General features: G+C 26.8%; 1 protein-coding gene across 24 annotated transcripts in view; it reads left to right on the forward strand.

The window, feature by feature from the left end:
* The window catches only part of trol (terribly reduced optic lobes), a 287,076-nt gene that overhangs the window by 198,413 nt on the left and 63,619 nt on the right, over nucleotides 1–25,044 (forward strand). For 10 of the 24 annotated variants that reach the window (XM_087151610.1, XM_087151613.1, XM_087151615.1 and 7 more), the window contains 16 exons: nucleotides 80–196; nucleotides 1,991–2,116; nucleotides 2,207–2,323; nucleotides 4,223–4,333; nucleotides 4,815–4,922; nucleotides 7,280–7,390; nucleotides 8,108–8,164; nucleotides 8,351–8,578; nucleotides 15,114–15,260; nucleotides 16,221–16,340; nucleotides 17,788–17,919; nucleotides 18,001–18,288; nucleotides 19,138–19,262; nucleotides 20,233–20,445; nucleotides 21,540–21,716; nucleotides 23,627–23,772. In XM_087151610.1, coding sequence (XP_087007736.1) covers nucleotides 80–196; nucleotides 1,991–2,116; nucleotides 2,207–2,323; nucleotides 4,223–4,333; nucleotides 4,815–4,922; nucleotides 7,280–7,390; nucleotides 8,108–8,164; nucleotides 8,351–8,578; nucleotides 15,114–15,260; nucleotides 16,221–16,340; nucleotides 17,788–17,919; nucleotides 18,001–18,288; nucleotides 19,138–19,262; nucleotides 20,233–20,445; nucleotides 21,540–21,716; nucleotides 23,627–23,772 — 2,323 coding nt within the window. Of the gene's footprint in view, nucleotides 1–79; nucleotides 197–1,990; nucleotides 2,117–2,206; nucleotides 2,324–4,222; nucleotides 4,334–4,814; nucleotides 4,923–5,833; nucleotides 5,945–7,042; nucleotides 7,160–7,279; nucleotides 7,391–8,107; nucleotides 8,165–8,350; nucleotides 8,579–15,113; nucleotides 15,261–16,220; nucleotides 16,341–17,787; nucleotides 17,920–18,000; nucleotides 18,289–19,137; nucleotides 19,263–20,232; nucleotides 20,446–21,539; nucleotides 21,717–23,626; nucleotides 23,773–25,044 lie in introns of all 24 variants that reach the window. The other 14 variants (XM_087151601.1, XM_087151604.1, XM_087151594.1 and 11 more) reach the window with 3 other exon arrangements.

A 25,044-nucleotide genomic window follows, 5' to 3' on the forward strand; every position in this document is an offset into this window, starting at 1 on the left:
TTATTGGAATTTATTTTTTATTATTTCTGCTTACCATTTAGTTGCTAACATTTGCATGAACTTTCATTAATACATGTAGAATCAAAGGCTTGTCAACCAGATGAATTTAAGTGTAAAGATGGGGAATGCATCAAAAGTGATTTAAGATGCAATCGCCGTTACGATTGCAGAGATGGAACGGATGAGTTCGATTGTGGTATGTCATCATTTTCAATAAAGATTTTTTTTTTTACTTAAAAGCATAAATTCTTAGGTGTTAATAAATTTAAAACAGTTGTCATCTATTATGACTCAATTGTTGATTAGCCCATTACAAATTTGTCTAAATCAAGAAAACACTCTTAAATTCTGATATTTTATTGGAAGAAAATAATACAAAATAAGTCATAAACCAGGCCTCTTCATTGCTTGTGGGACCTGTATTCTGCCTGCATCAATTAATGGTTTTAGATTAGGTCTGTCACTAGTGTAAATTGTTTAAGCCATCTATATTCATATTTTCTTTAAGAGATGTGGGATATTTTATATAACATTTTTTTAAGTCTTCCAGAGCATATTGTATATCCTTGTACTGCAGTTTTCTTCAGAATCCAAAAAAATACCTTTTTATTCTGTATAATTCTTTAAAATAAGAAAAGAAACACACCATTTTAGTAAATTACTAACAGCTAAATTTTAATGCAAATTTTTTTTTTTAATTTTAAATTTACTTTTTGGAATAAAGTAAGTTCAACAGATTTGTGAGTTTACAAATCCTTGTTCTCTAATAGTTTGTAAATTGCGTGAATTTTAAAATTAAACTTTATAATTTTTAGAAAGTATAAACTAAAGTCAATTATTTTCAGAAGAAAACTTAAAAACTTTCATTCCATGGAGTCAAATGTGCTTTTTCTGCTGTAATTACAGAAGTTTTTTTTTATTTTTATTAAATTGCATTATCAAGTTGAGTGACCTATGTGTTCAGAAAGTGTGCAATTTGATATCACAGAAAATTTGTGTAAGCCTGTAGTTACAAATATTGTAAAATTATGATGCTATTTAGGAAACTAATAGGACTTAATAGCTGTAAACTGAAAAAAATTTTGTAGATAGACTGAAAAACGTTTTGGGATGTTACATAACTACAATGCTTTTTAAATTGACAAGAGTTAGTTATGACTAAGCTTTTCTGCTAAGCTTTAAATGGGATTTTATTTATTACCATATTTTTATTATGGGGTTAGTTAAAGTTATTCATCTTTTCCCGATTTGATTTAATATTTAAGAACCTGCTTATTACTTTTTGCTTTCCTTTACAGGCAAGGTTTTTTTATTACATTTTAAATAACTAAATGATAAATCCAGAGAAAATACCCTCACTGTCTGAATTTATCTTTTAATTAATAAAATAGATTTATATGATTGATTGAAAGCATTGTACTATAATTTTTTATGTGCTATGAAAACTGCATTGATAGTGACATGCATACTGTCAAATGTTTAATTTGTTGAAAAGGAAAAAATACTGTTTAGAAGTTGGAGAAATTTTCAAACTCATAATTATATAAATGTTACATATCTCTCTCATTTATATGGGTTAGTATTGACTTCTCATTTACATGAGTTTTGTATCTAACTTTTGCAACACTCAATATAATTTTATTTTGTTTAATGTTAATTCAAATTTCACAGTTTTACTCAGCAAGAAACAAAAAGCGATGTGTCAACTAAACATTATTTTAAATTCATTTTGAATAATTTAATTTCTGCATTTTAAACAATTACTTAAACAGGTATTTTAATGATTTTTTTTCCTTTTTTTAAAGCAATCTATGATTTAAATTTTTTTTTATTTATTGTTGCTTGAAGTTAGATGATTTGGTGTTTTGCAAACTTCTTATTTTACAGTAGCTTAGTGCATGTTGTTTTTATTGTCTTTTATTTCATTTGTAAGTCGACATTATTTGCCTGATAATTTTATTATTTGCTTCATAAATTTAATAACTATTAGGACCTGAACCACAGCAACAATGTTCGGCTTCTCAGTTCCGTTGTAACGATGGCCAGTGCATAGATAGTGTATTGAAATGTAATAGAAAATATGACTGCAGAGATGGTTCAGATGAATCTAATTGTGGTACGCTCTCCTTTTAATTTATGTTGCCTTAAACACCCATTATTTTTTATTGTTTGATTTTTATTTTGTTTTGTTCTATCTGTAAAACAGTTATTGAAGCTTGCCAACCTACAGAATTCCGTTGCACAAATGGGCAGTGCATAGATTTAAGTTTAAAGTGCAACAGAGTCTATGATTGTCAAGATGGTTCAGATGAAACTACTTGTGGTGTGTGGTTTGATAATTTTATTATTTTATCATTTACATTTTGTTGTTCTATCGTTTGCATTATTTTCCACTCAGATGCAACTCACCCAACTCGTAAGATATTCAAATACAAACCATTTATTTAAAGAGCTGGGAGCTCAAAACTTTAATGTCTGTACTTTAACTCCATTAATGTATATTTTAAAACAATCAGGTCACTAAACTGGCAAACAGGTCAACAAGGAGAACAACATGGAGAAATGTTCTAGAGGAGACCAAGGCCCACCATGGGCTGTTGTGTCTTATGATGATGATCATTTGCATGACATATAAAAGGGAATCGAATAAAATCCATTCTATTGTAACATGTGATGAAAAACTACATTGATGTCTATTAAATTTAGTTATAAAATCAGTAAGAAGTATACTTCCATTTAGAAAGTATACAGCTGCTTACTACAGCTTATTCTAGGAAGCGATATTTCAGGAACAGTTGTATATTTCAGTGTTGTTGTGAGATTAAGTTCATTTTGCTAATTATCATTTAGGTTTTAATTTCAAAGTTGGTATATCGTTGACAAAGTAAGAAGGGTTTTATAAAGATTCTTTTTTTTTTCATTCTTCGATTCTTACATATTGAAATAACAAGTCTTCAACTGCTGATTCCTAACGCAATTCTTTTTTTAAATATAATTAATAAATCAGGTAGTAAATACACGTATACATGAAATACTACTCATGATAGTCTCAAAGCGCAATAATCACGTTGTGAGCCAAATGGCTTTAAATAATGCTAGAATCAGTAACTCGGAAGTATAGGCACTAATGAGTTGCAGTATGAGTGCAACTCATTAGTGACTATACTTCCGACTGCACTGTAGAGTGCACTATAGATCTATTGGCACCATAGATTAGCGCCAATGAGTATGAGTTAAAAACACCATCCATGTGTCGATTAATATGTTTAGTTTGATGCTTTCCCCCTCATCGAATAGTGTTTCAAGAAGCTATTACTAAAATAACAAAATGAGTGTTGACCAAATATGTAATAACAGTTGCCTTGTTTCAAGTACTTCAAACCTCATCACCATATTGCATGTAGTTGCATTTTACCCTGATTTGTCTCTCTGCTACTGCAATTTTTCTTTTTCTGTTTTTCTTTTTTTCTCTCTCGGCTTCTGTGGTTTTTCTAATTTTGTTCCTCACCTTCATTTTTCATTGACAACTTTAAGTTTTTGTGTTTCTTTACATTCACGTTTGGCAAGTCTTTAAAATGGGCGGCTATTTTTGAAGCGCTTGAAACATGTTGACTGTTATTTCATATTTGTTAATTTCTGAAGCAAATAGAGTTTTCGATCAGGTAAAATGCTTATTTATTTCTCACGTATAATGAATAATTCTGTATAGTCATAAAGAGTGTTTTTTTTATTTTGGAAGTATCATTTATAGTTAAATAATTATGACATCATATTGAATTAAGGAAAACAAGAAAAAAACTAAAAGTGTTTGAATATGAAAAAAACACTTTAGAATTGCCTTGATTTATTAGAAGTGTTTGAATAATCTAGGTGCTTCTTATAATTATTCATTTTATTATCATTATCCTTTTGTAAATACAATTAATTTAGCCACTGTGCTCGTTATATTCTTGTATTACAACAAAGTATTTTACTTTGTTTAATTAAGCATTGTTTGTCTTTATTAAGCATTTTGCTTTACACCATTACCTTATGAAATTTGAAAAAAGTAATAATTTTTATTTTAATTGTAATTGTATTTTTACCAACCTGACCTGGTAACATTGAGAAAGGAATTAAATTTATAATAATCTAAATTGTATTCAACTAAAGCTGGATGAGAAATATGTGTAATATACCCTGATAAAAGACATTTCTTTAACTTTTCTTATTTTTTCTCTAGCTCGCTGTCAACCCTCAGACTTCCAGTGTGGTGATGGCTCTTGTGTAGACTCCCAAGTTCGTTGTGATGGTCGAAATGACTGTCCGGACCGTTCAGATGAAAAAGATTGTGGTATACGTTTATTTTTAATATTTTTATGAAGTCTTTTTTTTTATATTATTTTTTTATGGAGCTCTATATGCATAGTCTGATTACGAACATTTTTTACTCTACAATAGTGAAATGGACTCTACAAGAAGTGTTGCTACTGTTTTCGTATTTAGAAGATCTTTTAATTAAAATAGTTATAATTTAAATACTTTTAATTTAAACTTTATTTAATTTTAGATTTTGTTAAAATTTTTTTATTTTTCAAATGGAAGATTTAAAAAAAAAGTTTTTAGGTAGGAATTTTTATACTTTAATTTTCGAGTTTATATCATATCATTTAATTATATTATATAAAGTATTACTGTGAAAATTTACTATATTACTTTATGTATCTTTAAAACTCTTGATGTCTTTTTAAGAACATACTTAAAGAGTTGAGTAAGTTTCTTAGATAATAGATATTTCAAAATCGCATTTTCATTTCATCAATTATTTTCAATAGGATGCACACCTACTCAGTTTCAATGTAATAATGGCGAATGTCTGGATAGCAGATCTCGTTGTGATGGTATACCAGATTGTGATGATGGTTCAGATGAAAGAGACTGTCGTAAGCAATAAATATTTATCGTTGGTGTTATTGTATTCAGAAAACTTTGTACTTCTTACAGATTTACTGGAAATGCAATATTGTTTAAAAAGCCTGAAGTCAAATCAGGACTAATAATTGCAAAGATAATGAGTTTCCTTTAAAACCTATATAAATTTTACGTATGGGGGAAAATATGAGATAACCTGAAAACAAATCTTCTTTTTTCAAAATCTTTTTAGTTCTGAAAGTATCAATTTTAAAGAACTACAAAGTTGGAGAAAAAAATATTTTAAAGCTTTAATTGATGTTCTTTCAATATGCATAAAATAATGAAACCACGTTTCGATAATTTAAAGTAAATTACACATTTTAATTTTCTATATTTTTAATTTGCAAGTGTTTTAAAAAAAGAGTTTACCATTTTTCTTTTGACTATTTAATAATCGACTATTACAGTTTTTTAAACAATGATATTAGGGTTTAGTTGAATGATATTACTTCAAGCTTTTATGAACACAAATAATAGAAAGTAAAGTAGCCTAAATCGGAATTTTTTTTCTTCTGAAGCTTAGTATCTTATTTAAAGTCATCTAAAAAAGCATTCTGCAACTAGATATTTTTTCTTTTTTTTTTTACTAAAAATGTTTTTAATCTATATAATTTAAAATTATGATCAACTTTGATGACTCTTTATTTAAAAAGTGATTTATTTAAATTTTATTGGTTTGTTTAAAATATGTAACGATGAGGTGGGATTGAAAGATATTTTTCATTGCTTAAAGAAGCTGTGCATTGCATGACTTACATACTTTAATATTGCATGGCTTATTACTAAAAATTTAACATTTCTTATCCTATCTACTAACTTGATTTATATGCATTCTTATTTTCCTCTCTAACTTTTTCTACACTTGCTAACATTTGAGCAGAAGATTGTGATGCAGATGAGTTCAGGTGTGGGGATGGAAAGTGCATTGATGACACTTTCCGTTGTGATGGTTTATATGATTGTGCCGATTACTCAGATGAGCAAGATTGTGGTAAATTTTATTTAACTTCTATATATAAAATTTTAGATTTGTGATATGTCTTAATTTGAAATAAGTTAAAAAGCTTCAAGGTCATATCAAATTTATATATTGGTATTGATTTTCATTGAATTGGTTGTTGTAATATATACAACATAATATGAGAGTTTCTGTAAGAGGAATAATTTTTATCCATTCTTAATGTCAAATTGTGTTTAAACACAATTTATAAAATATTATTTCCAATTTAATGCATCGCCATAGCTTGTTGATTTAGCATAATATAGTTTTAGTGGGGTTCTTAGGTATGATATGATGGATGGCAAACAAACAACTTTAAAAACTAAATTATGTTATGTTAATTAAAAGTAAATGATATTATGTTATGCAAATGCATTTCATAAAAATTTTTACTGGTGCTGAACACAAATTTTCAATTAAATTTCACTCATAGAACACCTTTTAAGTGATGTAAATAAAACTTAAAATATTTCTTTATTTAGCGCAATGCTTGTTTTTGCTGTATCAACCTTAGTTTTTCTATAACATTCTTAAGCCCAGAAGAGAATTATGAATAACCTTGTATTTAGCCTTTAAATTATGTATGGAAAATATTTTGAAAAATCAAGCTTTGTTTAAATGATTAGTAGAGATTGATTATTTTTTGTAAAATAAAACAAAAACTAACTTTTTTAAAATCATAAATATTTTTAAACTAATAATGAAATTTTACTTTTTAAACTTAAATTGGAATACTACCTAAATTCATGAGATCCTGTACCACATAGCAAATATTTTAATAGTGACTATTAAATAAGTATCTTGTGTTAAAATCATCAAACAAGCTAAATTTTAGCTAACAACATAATATAGTTCCTGCTTTACCTTACATTTATCTGTTACTTACTCTTAACTCACATATTGAAAAACTCTTGTAAAATGTATGCAAGTCTGATGAAGCATTTCTTTAAAACTGCTTAAATGTTGCTAATAATAAGAGCATGAATATTTCTATCTTTACTAACTAGTTTCTTAATTACTCTGCTGTACAATCTTTTCTTGTAACTAACCATTTTCCACAAACATCTCTTTTTCTTTCATAACCTTTAGAAACTCGGCTATGCCGTCCTTCTCAATTTCGTTGTGTTACTGGTTTATGCATTGACAGGGCTAAATATTGTGATGGTCTTCCTGACTGTCCTGACAGATCTGATGAATTGGACTGCTGTATGTAGTGGTTTTCATAAATCAAATCATATTTTTTCAAAGCTTAATCTTTGTTTGGTAATAATGTGTTATTAACATCCTTAATTCTTTAAACATTGATTCTTTTCTTCCTCATTGCAGGGGCCTGTCAGCCTGGCCAATATGTATGTGCGAATGGCCAATGTATTGAGCGAACACAAAGATGTGATGGAACATTCGATTGCAGTGATTATTCTGATGAATCTGATTGTGGTTGGTTTTTCATTTTCTGATTCTATGATTTTCCTTTTAAGTTCTGCTACTATCTTTTGAACTTAGTATGTTAGGATATGGTGAAAGTTTTTACTAATTTTAGCACTACTTATAAAAGTATCTTAGTTAAACAAGCAGTAGTGTTTTAATCTAAAACATCAATATCTTAATTAAACTTGCCTCGAAGCATTTTATCAATGAGGTCAACTATTAAGTCAGTTTGATTTTTGCATTTATTGGTGTATGAGATCTCTCCTGAATTTAAATACTAGACTTTGGCAGCTTTTTCCATTTTCCTGATCCTGAAAAGAATTTTCTTAGTTTAATATAGTAAAGAAAATTCCCTAAAATCTTTAAAAGTTCCTAAGTATATCACATTAATTTATGATTTTTTTTACTTTGCTTATTGTTTAGAAGTAAATAAGCAGTTATTATAAAATAATAAAGTAAAATTCTAATATAAATTTTTTATACATGATATACATTCTAATATATATATATATATATATATATATATATATATATATATATATATATATATATATGTGTGAAAAAAAGGTGATTATAATTATAACACTGTAATTCTGCTCATATGGTAATCAAAAAGAAGAATGATGATTTATTAATTTAAATTAAACAAATCGTATTTTTTGTTCAAAAAATAAACTTAATTTTTATCTAGCTTTAAATTCATTAAATTTTTGTTTCTTATTTCAGCCCCAGAAGGTGGTGTCAATATTAAAGTTTACCCCGAAAGGCAAAGTATTAGACAAGGTAAATCTTTTTGTGACTTTTCAGATTTAATATATATGAACAAAGACATATCATTGGTATTGTGCCAAAACTACTGATATGTCTTTGGCCACTTTGTCTTTTGGCAGAGTTGTGGTTTGGGCAAGATGCCAAGATTATATAAGTTCATGTTGAAACTTGATATTTATTAATTTCTTAATTTTCTAGGGAGAGAGGTAGTATTCCGTTGTCGTGATGAAGGAACTCGCCGGTCCCCTGTCAAATGGATACGTGCTGATAACCGAGCGATGCCCGAAGGCAGTTCTGATAGAGGAGGTCGACTTACAATGCCAAACATTCAGCCTGAACATAGTGGTGTTTATATTTGTACTTCTGCTAGTACCACTGGAAGCTCATCTAGTTCACAGAAAGCAGCCTTCCTTACAGTACAACCATGTAAATATGCTGATTATTGTGACCTTGCCAGAATTTGGGGTATTCGTCGCAGAATTAGATAAGGCTCTGGGGATTATTTTTTCTAATCGGAAGAATTTGTTTTATTTCATCATATACGTTTCACATAAATTGCAATTGCTTATATATAACTGCGTAGACTTGATTTATGCTAACTTATTATCATTTATGAAAGCTGCATATTTTATTTTATGATTTAGATATTTCCTAATATATTTTGAATTTTTGAGCTTTTTACTAAGTCTAATTTTTTTTTTGTCTCAATGCGATGACGAGTATGCTTTATATTTACAGTATTATCTGTAATTGAGCTTATATTTTTAACTGCTTTTGTGTTCCTAATTGAGGTTACTCTAATAATTCCTGAGGATTTATTTGCATTGAATTTAGGCTTACAGTATTTTCTCCTGGTTGTGAGATAAATATTTATTGAATTAATATGCCATTTACTTTGTACTGGATATTTTTTCCCAGTTTATGTCCAATTTTCTCTGATTTACTGCACATATTAATGCTGCAATTTTATTACCATCATGTATTCTGTTTGTTTGGTTAGTTATTAACTATATTTCTTCATCTAAAAATGCCTTTATAACTAAACTATCTGTGATATTTTGTCATTTAAAAAATATTTTTATAAGAGTATATTTTTAATGACTTAGTGCTTCTATAAGCCCATATTTGCTTCCTTAAGCTCAAATTTTTAGAAAAAATATTAGAAATTTGTTAATATACATATTAAATATGAATGTTTTTTTATTTACTTAAAAATTAATTTAGATTATATTTGTAAAGTTGTATGTCAGGAATGTAGCTTGCATTTAATATTTTTTACTGGTTAACAAACCTTTGAGCATTTAAAAAATTTTAAATTTTATTCCACCCGATTTCCTTTTAAAAATTGCAATACTTGAATGTAGCCAAAAACTCTAATTTTAAAAAACTTAGTGACGTTTTTTTTATTGTGACCGTTAATTTACATGAAATATTTCATGCTCTTTGAGAATGTAATAGTATTTTAATGACTTATTAAAGCAATAAATGCACTGGTCAATAAAATTGACTGTTTTGTTATAATGAATGTTTCCTGGTATGTGCTACTAAAAGTATCTAACTAACTTCTTTATGAAAACGTAGAAAAGCAAGAATTAACAGATTTTAATACTAATATACATATTTTTCCATTACTTTACTAATATCGTGGTGGTGTGTTTATAATCAATTAGTTAAAGTTGCTACCAAATTGATAGCTTGACAAATGTTTTTTTACTGAATGATTATTCAGCTTTGCTGGTGTCCATGTATTAACAACTGAAACTTGCTCTGTAGCTGTTCCTTTCTATGGAACGTCTTTTCCACATGTAGAATCCAGCAATGTCGGAGGTAAAACCTTACTTTTAAAAGTAAGCTTGTTTGTAAGCATGCTTTATAAAGCATTTTGTATTTTTGCATGACATCGATGTCCTCAGTTGTAATAATTGCTTTACATTAGTGCCAAATAAAGTATTTTTTTATACTTTAGTTTCTTTGTCATTGATTTGACTTCTGTACATAAAACTGACTATCTATTTTTTCTCTGCATGTCGGGTCTTGGACTAATTGGATATGGTTGCATTTTTGAGTCTTTGTAATTAGACCAATAAAATTTAGATAAAAAGCATGACATCCTGTAGTTAATAGTTCTTGTAATGTTTGCATGTTGCTGAAATACCAGTAAACTCAATCTGTGAAATATCTGGCATGTCATTTTATAGTGATATGAATTAATTTCCAGATGACATTTCCACAATTTTTAATGAAATTTTTTTTATTATTCTTTTAATTTTTTTTAATAAATTTTAATCAAAATTGTCTAAAACATTTCTGCTAATATATATATATATATATATATATATATATATATATATATATATATATATATATATATATATATATATATATATATAATATATATATATAACCTTTTTAAGAAATATGCTACACAATATTTAAGAGTGTCTTGAAAAGTAATACCTTAGGTCGTACATGTTATCCATATTAGCTTTGTAAATGAATACATACAATTTATAAGGGTTTAATTGTTAAAATAAAACTTTAAGTGAATAGGTTCAAAGCCATATTTTAACCAGTAACATAAAAGTACCAATTTATGAAGTAGATTATGTTAAATAGTTGTTTTAAGCTTAAAAAAAACAGTTAAACAAAGTGCACATATTACTTCATAATTTTTGTATATCAGTTTTATGGATATATAAGAATAAACATTTAAGATTTCGACTATTCATGAATTACAAATTTTGAAATATGCATTCGCTTTACAGTTCTCGACTAAGTATAATTTTCACCTTCCGTCCAAGCAGCATCTTAAAAGTATCATGAATTATTCAATAAAATCCTTAGTTTGTTTTGCATATTGAATCAAGTTGTAAATGTCAATTAAAGACTATCCCTTGTTATATTTTTTATTGAACTTCAGAATTTTTTGTGAGAGTTATAAATTAATCTAAAAATTTCCGTTCTATGCACATTGAATAATATGTAGCAGTTTATAGTCAATAGCCAGGATTAATTTAAAAAGCTCAGAGTTTAATAAAAAGAGTTTATGTAAGAATACTCGTTGTCAGTTTTTATTTATTTAACCTTATTTAGCAGTCTTGTTCTTATTGTCAGTGTTTTCTTTTAATTCAAATAGGAGAAGATAAAATAGCTTTATTATTCTTTTGTTTAGCATAATATAAAAAAATTACTTATTAGCTTTTTTTAGCGAAATATCAAAAAACTTCAAAAGAAATTGTTTACTTATTAAAAAAGTGCAAAATGTGTAACTATCTAAGCATCATGTAACTAACCAAGTTAATAAAAAATTTCTGGCATTATTGCCTTATAGAATAATATGAAGAGATTGGTTGGTTATGATTCAATGCTGAAATAAAAAAATTCAAGTATCTGAAGGCTTAAATTTCTGTGTATTTAATAAGGATATAAATAATTACTCTTTCTTTGCTTTCCATACATAAATAATTCTTTTTCTTTTATTCAACACAAAATTAGTTATTTTCAAGAATTTTTTTTTAAATTTGTCATCCTTACTTATCTTTATTATATCCTATCTATTACATTTTATTAAATCTGGAATGAAATAATGACTTTCTAAATTTACTTTTCTCTTCTTACTGCTATCCTCCTGTCTGGATAATTGGTAAGCTCTGATTCCTTCAAAATTTATGAGAAATTTGTAATAGAAAACCTATAATTCGATGTTGCAATAGATAACCTATGTGATTTAAAATGCATGCTATCGAATGAAAATTATAATCCCCTCCCATTTAAAGCAACATTTTAAAGGTTGTTATGTAGGTATTTATTATCCCCCCACTAATATTCCAAGTGACCTAATACATTAAAACATGATAGTTTATTTTCTAAGTTATACCAATGAGTTATATAAAAATCTTTCATTTATAATCTTCATAGAATTAAACTCAATTGTTCTTTGGTATAATATATTTACATTTAATGTACTCTTCATTAAAATCATTATGAAATAATCTATTCAAAATGATGGTGCAGGATTATTTTTATTCATTTGATATGACAAATATATCTAACCAGATTTTCATTAGGTTCCCCCTTTTTATTTGAAAGAATAAAATTGTAAACCAATATATGTTCAGAGATGTCAACTTGCTCCGGACAGTAAATAAAATTTTTTGAATGGTAGTTTATTAATGTGTGATTCTTGGTTAAAAAAATTTAATTTATCAGGTTTTTATCTACCACTATTTAATTCTAAATAATTCGAAGGGTTATATGATTCGCCACTTTTTTTCTGTTAAGTCATGCTACACTGTTTAAGAATTATGCAAAATTAGTCAAATATTTACAAATTTTAGCTTGTAGTTGTTTACCATTTTTAAAATTTATATGGCGCATCCGGAGCGTTTGGTATCTCTGTATGTTTAGTATGTGTATAAAAATCATAGCAAATGCTCATAATTAAAATTTCTTGTGTGCTACTGTTAGGTTAAAGTATTGCAAATTACTTTCATATATATGAATTTATCAAGCAAGCAGTTTAATTTAAATCTGTTTAGGCAAGCACTTGTTATATGATCTTCATAACTTTTAAAATTTAAATAGCAAGAATTGGATTTTATATTAATAAATAAAATTTTATTGATGTTAATAATGTTGTACAGTAACTGACAGAAATAGAGTAGTCATTCTAAATCATGCTTCATTAAAATTTTTGTAGCCCATATTGTTTTAAAAATAAGCACCGTTTATAAATTTAGTTTTTAGGCTTTGTATATTTTATAGAGTGTTACTAGAGCAGATTTTATTGAGCGGACGAACTATATATATATTTAAACAAAACTGCTCTGCATTTTTTCCAATTCTTTTTAAAATTTAACTATAGTTTAATTTTAAATAATGTACAAATAGTTATGTATTCAATGAATACTTTCTTTTAAAATTATAGAAATTATACAAACACTTTATAAAAGGATTTTAAGTATATTCTTTTCCCTCTCAGATATTTTTCATCTGTTATATTGTTAATTGTTTAAAAAATTTTAATAAACAAACCTTTCTTAGCCTCTAGTGATTTTTAAATTTTAACATTAAGCAAAAAAAATTAACTATGACTTTTACTGAACGTGAAAACAATGCATTGAATCAGACAAGTGTAGTGTGCAACTTAAAATAGTTGAATGTATTATTTTTTGCCCACAGTGAAATGTTTTTTGCCTTTTTGTTACATTTTCAAAAAACACATTTTTTGTGTAACAAATTAAATTAATGCAAACTTTTCCACTTTTTTTCGAGTCTAACATTTTAAGAATTTTGGGGGGAAATTTTAAAGTCAACTATACTAGGTAAATAAAAGGAAATTTTCAGGTAAGCCCCACCTGAAGCCTTGTTTTCAGAATTTAGCTTGCTTTTTCTTTGTATTTCATTTCATCGTAGTTACTTGCATTATCCAACAAAAACTTAAAATACGTTAGGAGAATATTTGACTGAAGGAGATCAAGCGAGCATGAGACTAAATTAAGAGACTAAGTCCGTAAAATTTTTGTTGTACAAATTAAGTTTAAACTGTTACGTACAATAATATCAAATTTCAATGGATGTATGGTTGAATACGAACTACTTTAAGGAAATAAACACATTTAAAATAAAACATTTAAGTTGCACAGTTAATAACGAAAGTTAAATATTATAAAAAATTATAATTTGTTAGTTAAATTTCAATTTCCCAGATTGAACAAATATTTGTAAAACTCTATTTTAATCTGCATTTGGTTTTTGTCTAAGTTATAAAAATTAAAATCTAAGTCTTAAGTTATAAAAATTAAAATCTAAGTCTTAAGTTATAAAAATTAAAAATTGTCATAATTTGGTGAGTGATTCATTTTTTTTAAAAATTATTTTATTGAGCTGAACTCTAAAAGCCTTTTTTCAAATAAAATGGGCTATAACGGAATAGTCAGATAGTTAGGATGTTTGTCATTGTTAGTGTTAAATTTTTACCACCTTTAGGTTAACCAGATCTCCTTAATAGTAAAAAGTCACCACACTTATCTACGGCTAGATTATAAGTGTATACTTGCATAGTTGGTAAGGAAATGTGAGCTAACTTTACTGAAAAGTTATATAGTTTTTATTTTATTTTTGGACTGTTAAGTTAGAAATATTTGAACCATTTCAGTATAATTTATAATGTTTCATAAAAAAATTATACTAAGAATATAATGAGTAACGTTATTATATATAATTATATAGAAACACCTTAAATGAGATCCTGGGACTGAAACTTAGGCATGACTTGATACAAAGAAACAAGTTGACTTTTTTTTTATTGTTTTGGTGTAGCTTTTGTTTTTGACCATCTAAAATGTGTTTTTGTAAAGGACGGCAGAATATTCTGTAACGATTGTGACTGAAAAAAAGTTTTAAATCAGCAACAAGAAGAAAATATTAATGATTTACAGCTGAAAATTCATTTGAGACTTGATAGAAGATGTAGTCCACCTAATGTAACAAAACTGTATTTAGGAAATGTTAGGAGTTGACTCTGCCCAGTATTAACTTATCCTATGGAACTATTTTCTTTTAAAGATAGCTTAGTAAAGAAGTATATATTTTTGGAATGAATGGATTTTTAAATTTTTATTGCGTTACATTTTTGCCCTTTGAATTGGAATAACGTACTCTTACTATAAAAAAGAAAATCATCTATTGTGAATTTTTTTATTTCATTTTGTATATAACTTAGTTAAGTATTTTATTTAATTTTTAGTAATTAAAATTGTTCTATATGATATCTTAGCTATTGTTATTTTTATCATTTTGCCTTAATATTCATTGATTTGGTAGATTCAATTGTTTCTGATGGTGGAAAAGTATTGTTTCTGATAACAACAAATGAATTAGTTTTTCGTATGGATATTGTATAATATTATAAAATAATTTTGCTTTATTTTTTACTAAACTCTTACTATTACTGTTGCAGATGTTCCTCCAACATCTCGTCCAACTCGACCACCAGGAGCATGTGCCCGGTCTGAAGCTACATGCCAAAATGGTGACTGCATTCCTTGGACTTATGCATGTGATGGAGATTTCGATTGCACCGATCGATCTGATGAACTTAATTGTGGTAAGTTTTAAGACAAAGAGGGAGAAATAACAGATAGAGAAATTATTGAATCTAAATAATATATAATGATAAAGTTTATTTCATTATTAAATCTGTATTATAGAGTGCTTTGCAGATTATTTCCTCTCAATTTGTTTCACCAATTATAACCAATTTATTTCTTCAGCAAATATAATTAATGTGTTTTGGGTTATCTAGTCTCCAGTATTAATTGAAAATCTTTGGTAAATAATAGAAATTCCTAAAGCTAGAAATATGTTTATAAAATATTATTTAATTTTTTAAACAAATGTTACAAATCTGTTAGTCAATTTTAGGTTTTCTCTATAATTTCCAGATTTAATTTTAAACCTTTTAGTATGTCATAGGTATTCTTAAATATAGGATAAATATTTTAAAAAATTTTGTTCTTCTAGAAATATTTTTTATATTGAAATAAACTTATAAAATATTTTATTTCTTTAAAATATTTTAGATTTTAAACTTTTTTATCACAAGATTTAACATAATTTTAACATTGGTAACATAATTTTAAATTTTTCACCAAGCTCTTAATTTTTTTTTGGAGCTTTATGTTATGCTTTTATCAAATATATTTGAATTCTGGTTGACAAATTTATCAATCTAGTCAAATTATTCTAAATAATTATAAAAAAATATGGATTTTTGATAAAATGCTATTTTTCAGTAAAATCGTAAATGAAATTTTCCAAAAATGTGTTAAATGTTTAATAACTATAAAAATAGCTTTCCATTTTATTCTATGGGTTTTGTGTTCCTTTAGAGTTTCTATTAACTTCTCTCTACATGTGCAATTCATAGAACTCTTTACTTTCAGTTATATTTTTGTGAAAATTTTTTTGAATGTGATACAGATAATTGTCTTCCCATATGGTTGTAATTCTAATGCATACTAGTACTGTAGCTGTATTTATAATATGAATTGGTTGTTTTTTTTAGATTATCAATATCAGTGTCAGCCTAATGAATTTCAATGTGATAATAAGAAATGTGTATTGAAAGTTTGGAGATGTGATGGTGATAATGACTGTGGAGATAATAGCGATGAAAAATCATGCAGTGAGTATCAATAGTCTCATTCAACGCATGCATTTAAGTTATTTCATTACTTCTCTAAATTTTTACTTCATTAAATTGTCTTATTTCTTTCATTTCACTTTTTGTTTGCAGTGATCACTGCAAGTTTAGTATTTGAGAATTTCAGATAAATGCAAATTTTGTAGCTGCAGTATTAATATTTTTAATAAGATTATATTTTTTGATTTAAGTACATTGAGAGAAAATAAATTTTTGTAAAACTATATTTATTGTTTAACGTTTTTTCTTATTTTATTTGTAATGCTAACTGGAAAATGGTTGCCATTATGATTTGCTAAGATTGTAATACAAAAGATTTAAACCCAATTATATAAGCTGCTATTCTCCATAAACCACACTAGCTTTTTAGGTGTAAACAATGAAATTTGCATTTAACAAATTTCTATAACCAAGCAATAACTATTGATTTTTTTCATTATTTTCTAAAAGGTTTAAATTTTCAAAAGCTTAACAAACCCAAATTGATTAAATTGACTAGTAAGTAATAAATACTTAAATTCATATTTTGTATTCTTAAGTATATGTAACGAAAAATTTAAGTATTTTGATCCTTTCCTGACTAATATTGCCATATTCCGTAGGTAAGTTTAAAGATAAGTGAAATTATCAATGCATAAAACACATATTTCCATAAAACACAAAGCCTCAGGTTTAAAGGTTTGTGTTGAAAATATTTTTCTGTATTTTGAATTCAGTTTCTAATACTACAGGATATTTCATACACAATATTGTAAAATTTGTAAGTGAAATCTTTACCTGTCTTAGTAATTCATTAAATTTGTCTTATAATTTATTGCTTTTAACTAACTAACTTATATGGGTCATTTCTAGCGTTTCATTAAATCAAATTTCAGTACTCTTAATTGTTATGAAATTTTTAAAATCTTAATAATATCACCTAATTTAAAACCAGGATTGGCATTTTGTTCCTAAGAAACCTATTTCTTTCAGGATACTGGAAGAAATAACCTACTAGATTTGCCTACATAATTGTCTGATTTACCCAATATTGTTCAGTCATTACTCTGAATACATTGAGCTTATTTAGATTTGACCAACTCATCACAGATAGGACTCATATTTAGCTATCCTAGATATCTATCTTATATCTAGATATGTGGGGCAAATCTAAATGTCCAAATCTTTGCTGAGTTCATGTTTTTGTAGGAGCATTGTTGATCTTCTTTTAAGCTGTACAGAAGAAACCAAGAAAAAACTTTTGTTATTAAAGATTCTTTTTTAGTAGCAATTTTTTGTATGAGAATGAACTCTTAAGTATTTTGAAATGTTTAATTTATTTTACCATTTGTTGCGGATTTTTTTTTTTCTTTTCTAAAGAACAAAACAGAATTATTTAAGATTTAAATGATGCAGATATGTTAATATCTTTCAATTTCATTCGTTTTAGGTCCTAATCCTGCTGGCTCCCCTTGTAGGTATGATGAATATAGGTGTCTATCTGGAGACCAGTGTATTCCTAAAAGCTTCCAATGTGATGGAGAATTTGACTGTCAAGACAAATCTGACGAAATTGGCTGTGGTAAATAACAGAATAATTTTACTCGTTATTATTCTATTATTTATCCAGTTTTCATGTGATGATGAAATTCCTTTCTTGTAGCTTCCCCAACCATAACTCAACCTCCACCTGAAACTTTAACAGTTGAAGAAGGTGAAACAGTGACCATTGTTTGTACAGCAGTTGGCAACCCAACACCTATCATTAGCTGGCGTTTGAACTGGGGAAATATCCCACCTGGACCTCGTGTATCTGTTACTAGTGAAAATGGTCGAGGAACTGTTACCATTCGAGATTCCAGACAAAGTGATCAAGGAGCATGGAGTTGTGAAGCTATTAACAGCAAAGATAGCGTTCTGGCCATTCCTGATACTGTTTTGGTTGTGAAACGTAAGTCATTGACTTCAGTTTGTCGTGGTCCATAGTTTGTGCAGTTGAAATTTTAAATTCAAAATTTGTAAAATATTTCCTTTTAAATCAAAGAGAAATCTAGGGGAGGAATCTAAAGTTAAAATAAAAAGACTTGAGAAACCATTATAAAGTTCTGATATATCTGAACAAAGATGTGTCATTCCTGATGGTCATCATCCCATGGTAATCTTAGATTTATACCCTATAAGTATTGAATATTGGATTCTACCCAAATTATCTCATGAATGTTAGGATTTTAGTTATAGCTTTCTTTCTTTAAATAACTTGTCTTGATCCTGCCAATTTTAAATTTTTATATTAATTTTTAAATATGTTTTTATTTTCATCAGATTATATTTTTATCAGATAATGATGCAATTTGAAATATTGGATTACAGTTTACAATTTTTTTTTATTTTATGTTATGGTATTATCAATCACTGAAGGCATGTCTAGAAGTTTGTACTGTCTGTCTAAAATAGTGAAGTGTAACATAAAAGAGAAACTACCCCTTATTTATTATATAACTGGTAACGAGATTTGATTAATTTTTAAATTACCCCAACACCTATTTAGAACAATGAAAGGTGACCATGCATCATATTCTCATCTTCTTAACTAAAAATTTGAAATTCCATTCTAGCTTGTGAAAACAATTTTCTTAAGTCTATTATTTGACTATCCAATATACAATTAAGTACAATTAATGACTGAATCATATAAATATTTCTGTTCTATTCTTTTTGTTGAAACATCATTTATCATTTCCTCCAATGTAATGTATTGTTTCCAAATTGAAATAAATTTCTTATTCTTTTTCTATTTTAGCCAAAGCTGGAATTTGCAGACCCCCACTTTTCAATGAAAAAGCTGCTGTATCTTCTGACTGCTTAAGATGTTATTGTTTTGGTGTAACAGAAACTTGCTATAGTAGCAGTCTTCATGTTACTTCTGTTAGTATATACATTAAAAATCTTTAATTAGATATTCATTTGCGTTTTTCATTTATTTTATCTGAAGCTCACATGAAGCTTTGAACTTAATAGTGAAGCTTTGAACTTAATAGTGACATAATAATTATTGTTTCATATTTAATTTATCAATTTGTTTGCGTAGTATTAGAAAATAAATCCACTTGCTAATAAAATTTTATTAGAAGTCGATTTAAAAAGTCTACATTTTTTTAAATTTTGTAAAATTCAAAGAAATTAAGAATGTTTTGCAATTTTAGAGATGAAATAATTAATATTCATACCATTTCTCAGAAAATTTGAATAATAAAAGGACTGATAATACTTTAGAAATAAATTTATTTTACTAAACATAATAATACAAAAACTTTTTTCTCTATTTTATAGACTTTCAAAAATAAATTTATTCATTTTTCATGGGCTAATCTTCATGATCACAAGCACCATTGTGATGATTCTTTGTTTCAAACTCTATTCTAAATTTTGTTCTCTTTTAATAACAATTTCACTTAAATATTCTAGAAAAAAAGAACCTTGTTTATCAAAGCGGTTTGTTTGTCTGATGAAATTTTCATAAAATATATGGATTCATGCAGAGTTAACCCTTAGGTCTGTGTTTACCAAGGCCAAATTAACAAGATCTGAGTCCCTGGATAAAATATGCTTAAATTTCCTTGTTGTTTCTTTGAATAATGCGAAGAAATTATTTTCCCATTAAATAACTTTAAAAAAGTTTGTTTTATATAATATGTAAAATTATATAAAAAAAGTTTTTTTTTATGTAATTTTTTTTATATAAAGAGGGCTTGCATCTGTTGTAGAGAAAGCCCGGACTAACACTTAGTTAGTTAGGATTCGGTTAGATACTTTTACTGAGATGATATTTATGTGAAATAAAGTGTTTGATATTTATTATTATTTAATTCATAATGTGTTCTATGTTTTATTGTAGATACCTCTTCAAACTGAGATTGCAGTTGTTGCACTTCAAAAGGATGGACGTGGTAATTATGAAGATGTTGGTCAAAGATATCCACCAAATCAAAATGCCATTCAGTATAATTCAGCAAACAGGGAGTATAAAGTTGAAGGGCATGTCAAAGGTGATGCCCCCACTGACGTCTACCATTACTGGAGTTTGCCACCTGAGTTCCTTGGAAATCAAGTTAGTGGAGTAAACTTCTTTTTTTTAAAAAAAAAAATTTAATTTTCAAATTAAGAATTAAATTAGTTTTTTTTATAAATATGAGCAGTTAGAACATAGTTGAACTGATTTTTTCTATAGTATTTTAAATTAACAATGGAAATTAAGTGTTTTAAAGAAAATTTTTGGATCATTAACTATATTTTTTTGTTTCATTATTATATAATTAAAAACAACTATTTTGAAAAAAAAACTATTTGCCGATTAACAGGAAACTGGTAAGTAAATAAATGTTTATGAAAGTAAACATTATTGCCAAATGCAATCCTTCTTGAAAATTATGCACCGAAAATTGTTTTCAGTTCTTCAATTTTGTCCTTTAAGGATCCTAGGCTTGTGTTTAAATTGGCACTATTTGAAAAATTATAATTTGTAAGTGGGGCACATTATGTCATAAAATTATTATTTCTAACCTAAAGTTTAAACTGTTAATGCCGCATTTTAAACATTATTCTACTCTACTTTTAAGTGATTTGTAACTTAGTTTTGAAATAATGTGTAAGTTAATCTCAAATGTTATTTGCAAGTTAATTTTTCATGGATTAATTTTTTATATTTTCAGAACTTGAAATTTTACTGGAGGGTCTTCTTTGAATTTCTTTTTTAAATTTTTTATTTCATTAGCATTTACTAAAAATATTAGATTGGATTGTTTTAATAATTTTAGAGATTTGCATCTAATTTATAAAACCTAAACATTACATTATATAAAAAGTAATTTAAATACAATGGACCAATTAATGCAGTATAAAGGTATATTAATTATTAATCAATTTTTAAATTCAATAATTTTTTCAATGTTTTAAAATAATGTTTTGTACCTGCAATTAACCATTACACCATATTCAACTGCAACTGGAAAATTAACAATTGAAAAATGGTGCTTAACTTGTTCTTCTAGTTAGCTTTATAAATTATAATTTTTCATATATAGCACATAATAACTTTTATATTTTTAATATTTTCCCTTGTCTATGGTTATGATAAAAAATTACTATTATTTTGAAATGTGATTGACATACCTTTTATATAGATTTTTTTAAAACCATTTTTAGCTGAATAGTTATGGTGGTTACATTCGTTACATCTTCAGATACAGTGCTCCTTTTGTACCTAATCCACCAAAAATTGCTGATTTCATTTTGAAAGGAAATGGTCTTACCCTTTATCATGTTGTAAAGCAACCATATGGACCTCAACGAGACAACAATGTTGAAGTTAGATTTTGGGAGGTTTGTTTATTTAAATTCCTTCGTATCACTGTATTCTTTTAAATACTACAGAAATTGTTTGTTAAATTAGCTTATTAGTTATTAACCATAACTTTTGTGTGTGTTTGATTTTCCATAATCTAAAACAGGGGTTTCCAACTTACATGAGGCCGGGGGTCACAATTAAAAACAGAAATCAAATGGCGGGCTGCAACTTTATCAAAATTTTATGTGGGACTCTTATGTTTGAAGGAACATTAAATATTACTGTCAGATTATTACCAAGTTGTACAAATGTATTGAATTACAAATTAAAATAAGAAGTAGATTTTCAAAAATATTTAATTGTTATTAATATTATTTTTAGAAATATTAAATAAATACTAAAAATTCGGGCTACAATAACTTTAATGTGCATGTATTAAATCATTAATGTGCAAAAGATGTCTAATTGTTAAGATATAAAACTTTAAAAAAGGTTGGTATTAAAAATTACATAGTAGCACACAAAATGTTTAATTAGAAAATAGAGGTTTGTCTGCTGCAACCACCAGAGAATAGATATTTACATTTAAAATTTACAAATGTGTGTGTAAATATTTTCGTCCAAAATGAGTGGTTTCAAAAAATTAAATCGAAGAATTTCTTCGAGAATATTTCTGATACACACATGCTAAATTATGTTCACAAAATACAAAATAAATAAAATAAAAAAGAGACACGATCATTTTTGTATTTGAATAAATATGTTCTTGGATAAAAAACCTGAGAAATAAATTTTTTTCTCCGTTGGTATGTTAAATTTCACAAAAACGAAGAAATTAAGTTTTTTCTAACGAAGGAAAAGTATTTCACACTCATAAATATTTTTTACGAAAATTGTCGGTAAAAAAATGGCAACTAATGTATTTTAGTTCACGGGCCACAAAAAATGGCTTTGCGGGCCGCAAGTTGAAAACCCCTGATCTAAAACATATGAAAAAGTTTATTATTTTTTTTAAAAAGTGAAGTTTTTCAAAATAAGCATGAATTAACACCCTTAAAAAAAGCACATGGAAAATGAGGAAAGTTTTTATATCTATTATAGTTTAACTTAGAATGAAAATTTAAATAACATTTAAAAAATCTGCATTTAAACTACCTATCAAAGTAGATGAACAATTGATTTTAATGAAAAATAGTTAACTATAACTAGATTATTAAAATTAACAAATAATTTAAATAGAAACTCATTTAAATTTATCGAAAAATTTATATTTTGTACTTTAAAAGAAAGATGTATTTTAAAGCAATGTACCATATTTTACTTTCTCCTACTTTTATAAAACATGATTCGAACAACTAATTTAAAACTTAAATGAGATATATAATGTAAGGTTTTATCACATAAATGCCATAAAGCCTTATTTAAGCAAAGATGCTACTTTGCTTAGTAAGGATATAATACTTAATTTTAAAATTATATTAATTTGTTGTTGTAATTAATATTGTTGTACAGCCATCCCAATTTTCGTGTTTACGACTACTAATGTTCAACTCCGTAGCCTTGTAATTTTGAACCCAATCCAGAAGACAAGGGAGCCCCTGGATCAAGTATTAGGAGAAATTTGCCTTTGTGGAGGACTTTTTTTATAGAACTAATCCACATTTGCATTTCGCGGAGTGGAAGACCATAAGAACCTCCCACGGTTAGCCTGATGGCAAAGAGACTCTAACCCATGATCTGTCTCTCACTGAGAATATTTTTGTCAGCACTGTGGTCGGTGCAAGCCAGATGCAGATTCGTATTGACCAGCCATCACTGGAATTAGAACCCATCTCACTTCATTGGAAGGCGAACATTATATCCCCTGAGAAAAAAGTTTATCTACATTCATTTTTCATATTGAATTTTGAGAGCTGCAAGGAAACTGTAATATGTTATATTTTAGGGTGAATGGCATAAAAATGAAGAGGGAGGTCGTGGAGATGTTCCCTCCGTTGATGTTACTACAAGGGAAGATATTATGATGGTTCTGCAAAATATTGAAACCTTCTATGTTCGTGCTAGTTATGATGAAGAAATGATTCATTCCAGGTAATAAAAATTCCAAGTTCTTTTCATTTTCTTTCACTCTGAACACAGACATATATATTTAAGAATCTTAGTGTGGGTTAGACCTAGTTTAGGTTGTACCTCCAATTTTTTTCTCCTAAAGTTATATGTTTGTTATTTTATAATTATGATCTCATAACTATGATTTTATAATTATGATTTACAAACATGAAATAATTTTTTTCTTACAATAAAACAGTTTATTCTCTCCTAATTTACAATCATGTTATTTATATTTTTCTTTAATATTAGCAGTAAAAATAGTCATCATATGACTTTTAAACATTTTTACATGCAGTTTAGTTTTATCATGATATAAAAGTTTTTATTCTTCAAACTGTAGAGTTAATTATTTTATAGATTCTTCTTTCTTTTTTTTTTACTTGTCACGGAAAGTAGAGTAATTAGATATATAGAAATATATAACATTTATTTATTTATTGAATGTAATATCAAATATATGGAATAAAAAAGAAGTATTTCATATCTGAGCAAATAAATAACAAGTAGCAGAGATTATGTTAAAAAGATAGCAACTTCTTCATTATAATTGTTGATTGAATATTTTTTTAGTTCAAATCATTCTACACTTGAATTCAAAGGATTTTACCAGTTCTAAGAATCCCATTATTGTTTATGTTGAGTTAATCATTCATAATGTCACTGTAGTTTAGATTATTAAATATTCCAGTATTGCTTTTACATTATTTTATATAAATATAATTTAAAATATACTTTAAAATAATATTGGTTAAGATCATTTTTCTATGCTACCCAATAAATTATTAATACACATAATGACTCTTTTTAATAATTTATTAAGTTTGCATCTTTGCAACTATAAGTCACAAGGAAATTAATTTTATTTTGTTTAATTTAATAAAGCAAAAGAATTAGATTTTTATAAAAAAAGTCCATATTTCCTCGAATATTTAAGCCAGTCTATGAAATTTTGTGCAACTATTTCATATAATAACCAAAGTAATTGATACAAGTTACAAGCTTATTGCTATATTTTTTGCCATTAGTTATTCAAAAACACCATTTTTCTTTCGTAATTTATTGCCAGTTCATAAAACTCCGAACTTCAATTATCTATATGTGAAATCTCATGATTTGAACACTTCTAAAGATATAAAATGATTTTCAAAGTATTTCTTGAGAAATATGAAAAAATGAGTTAGTATAGAAGTGTTTCCATAATTTTGTCCAACCCATGTATATATAAACACACACTAACTGGACACTGCATTA

Source organism: Parasteatoda tepidariorum, chromosome 9 (assembly GCF_982258835.1).
Source record: "Parasteatoda tepidariorum strain Cologne lab strain chromosome 9, Ptep-v5.0, whole genome shotgun sequence".
NCBI lineage: Eukaryota > Metazoa > Arthropoda > Arachnida > Araneae > Theridiidae > Parasteatoda > Parasteatoda tepidariorum.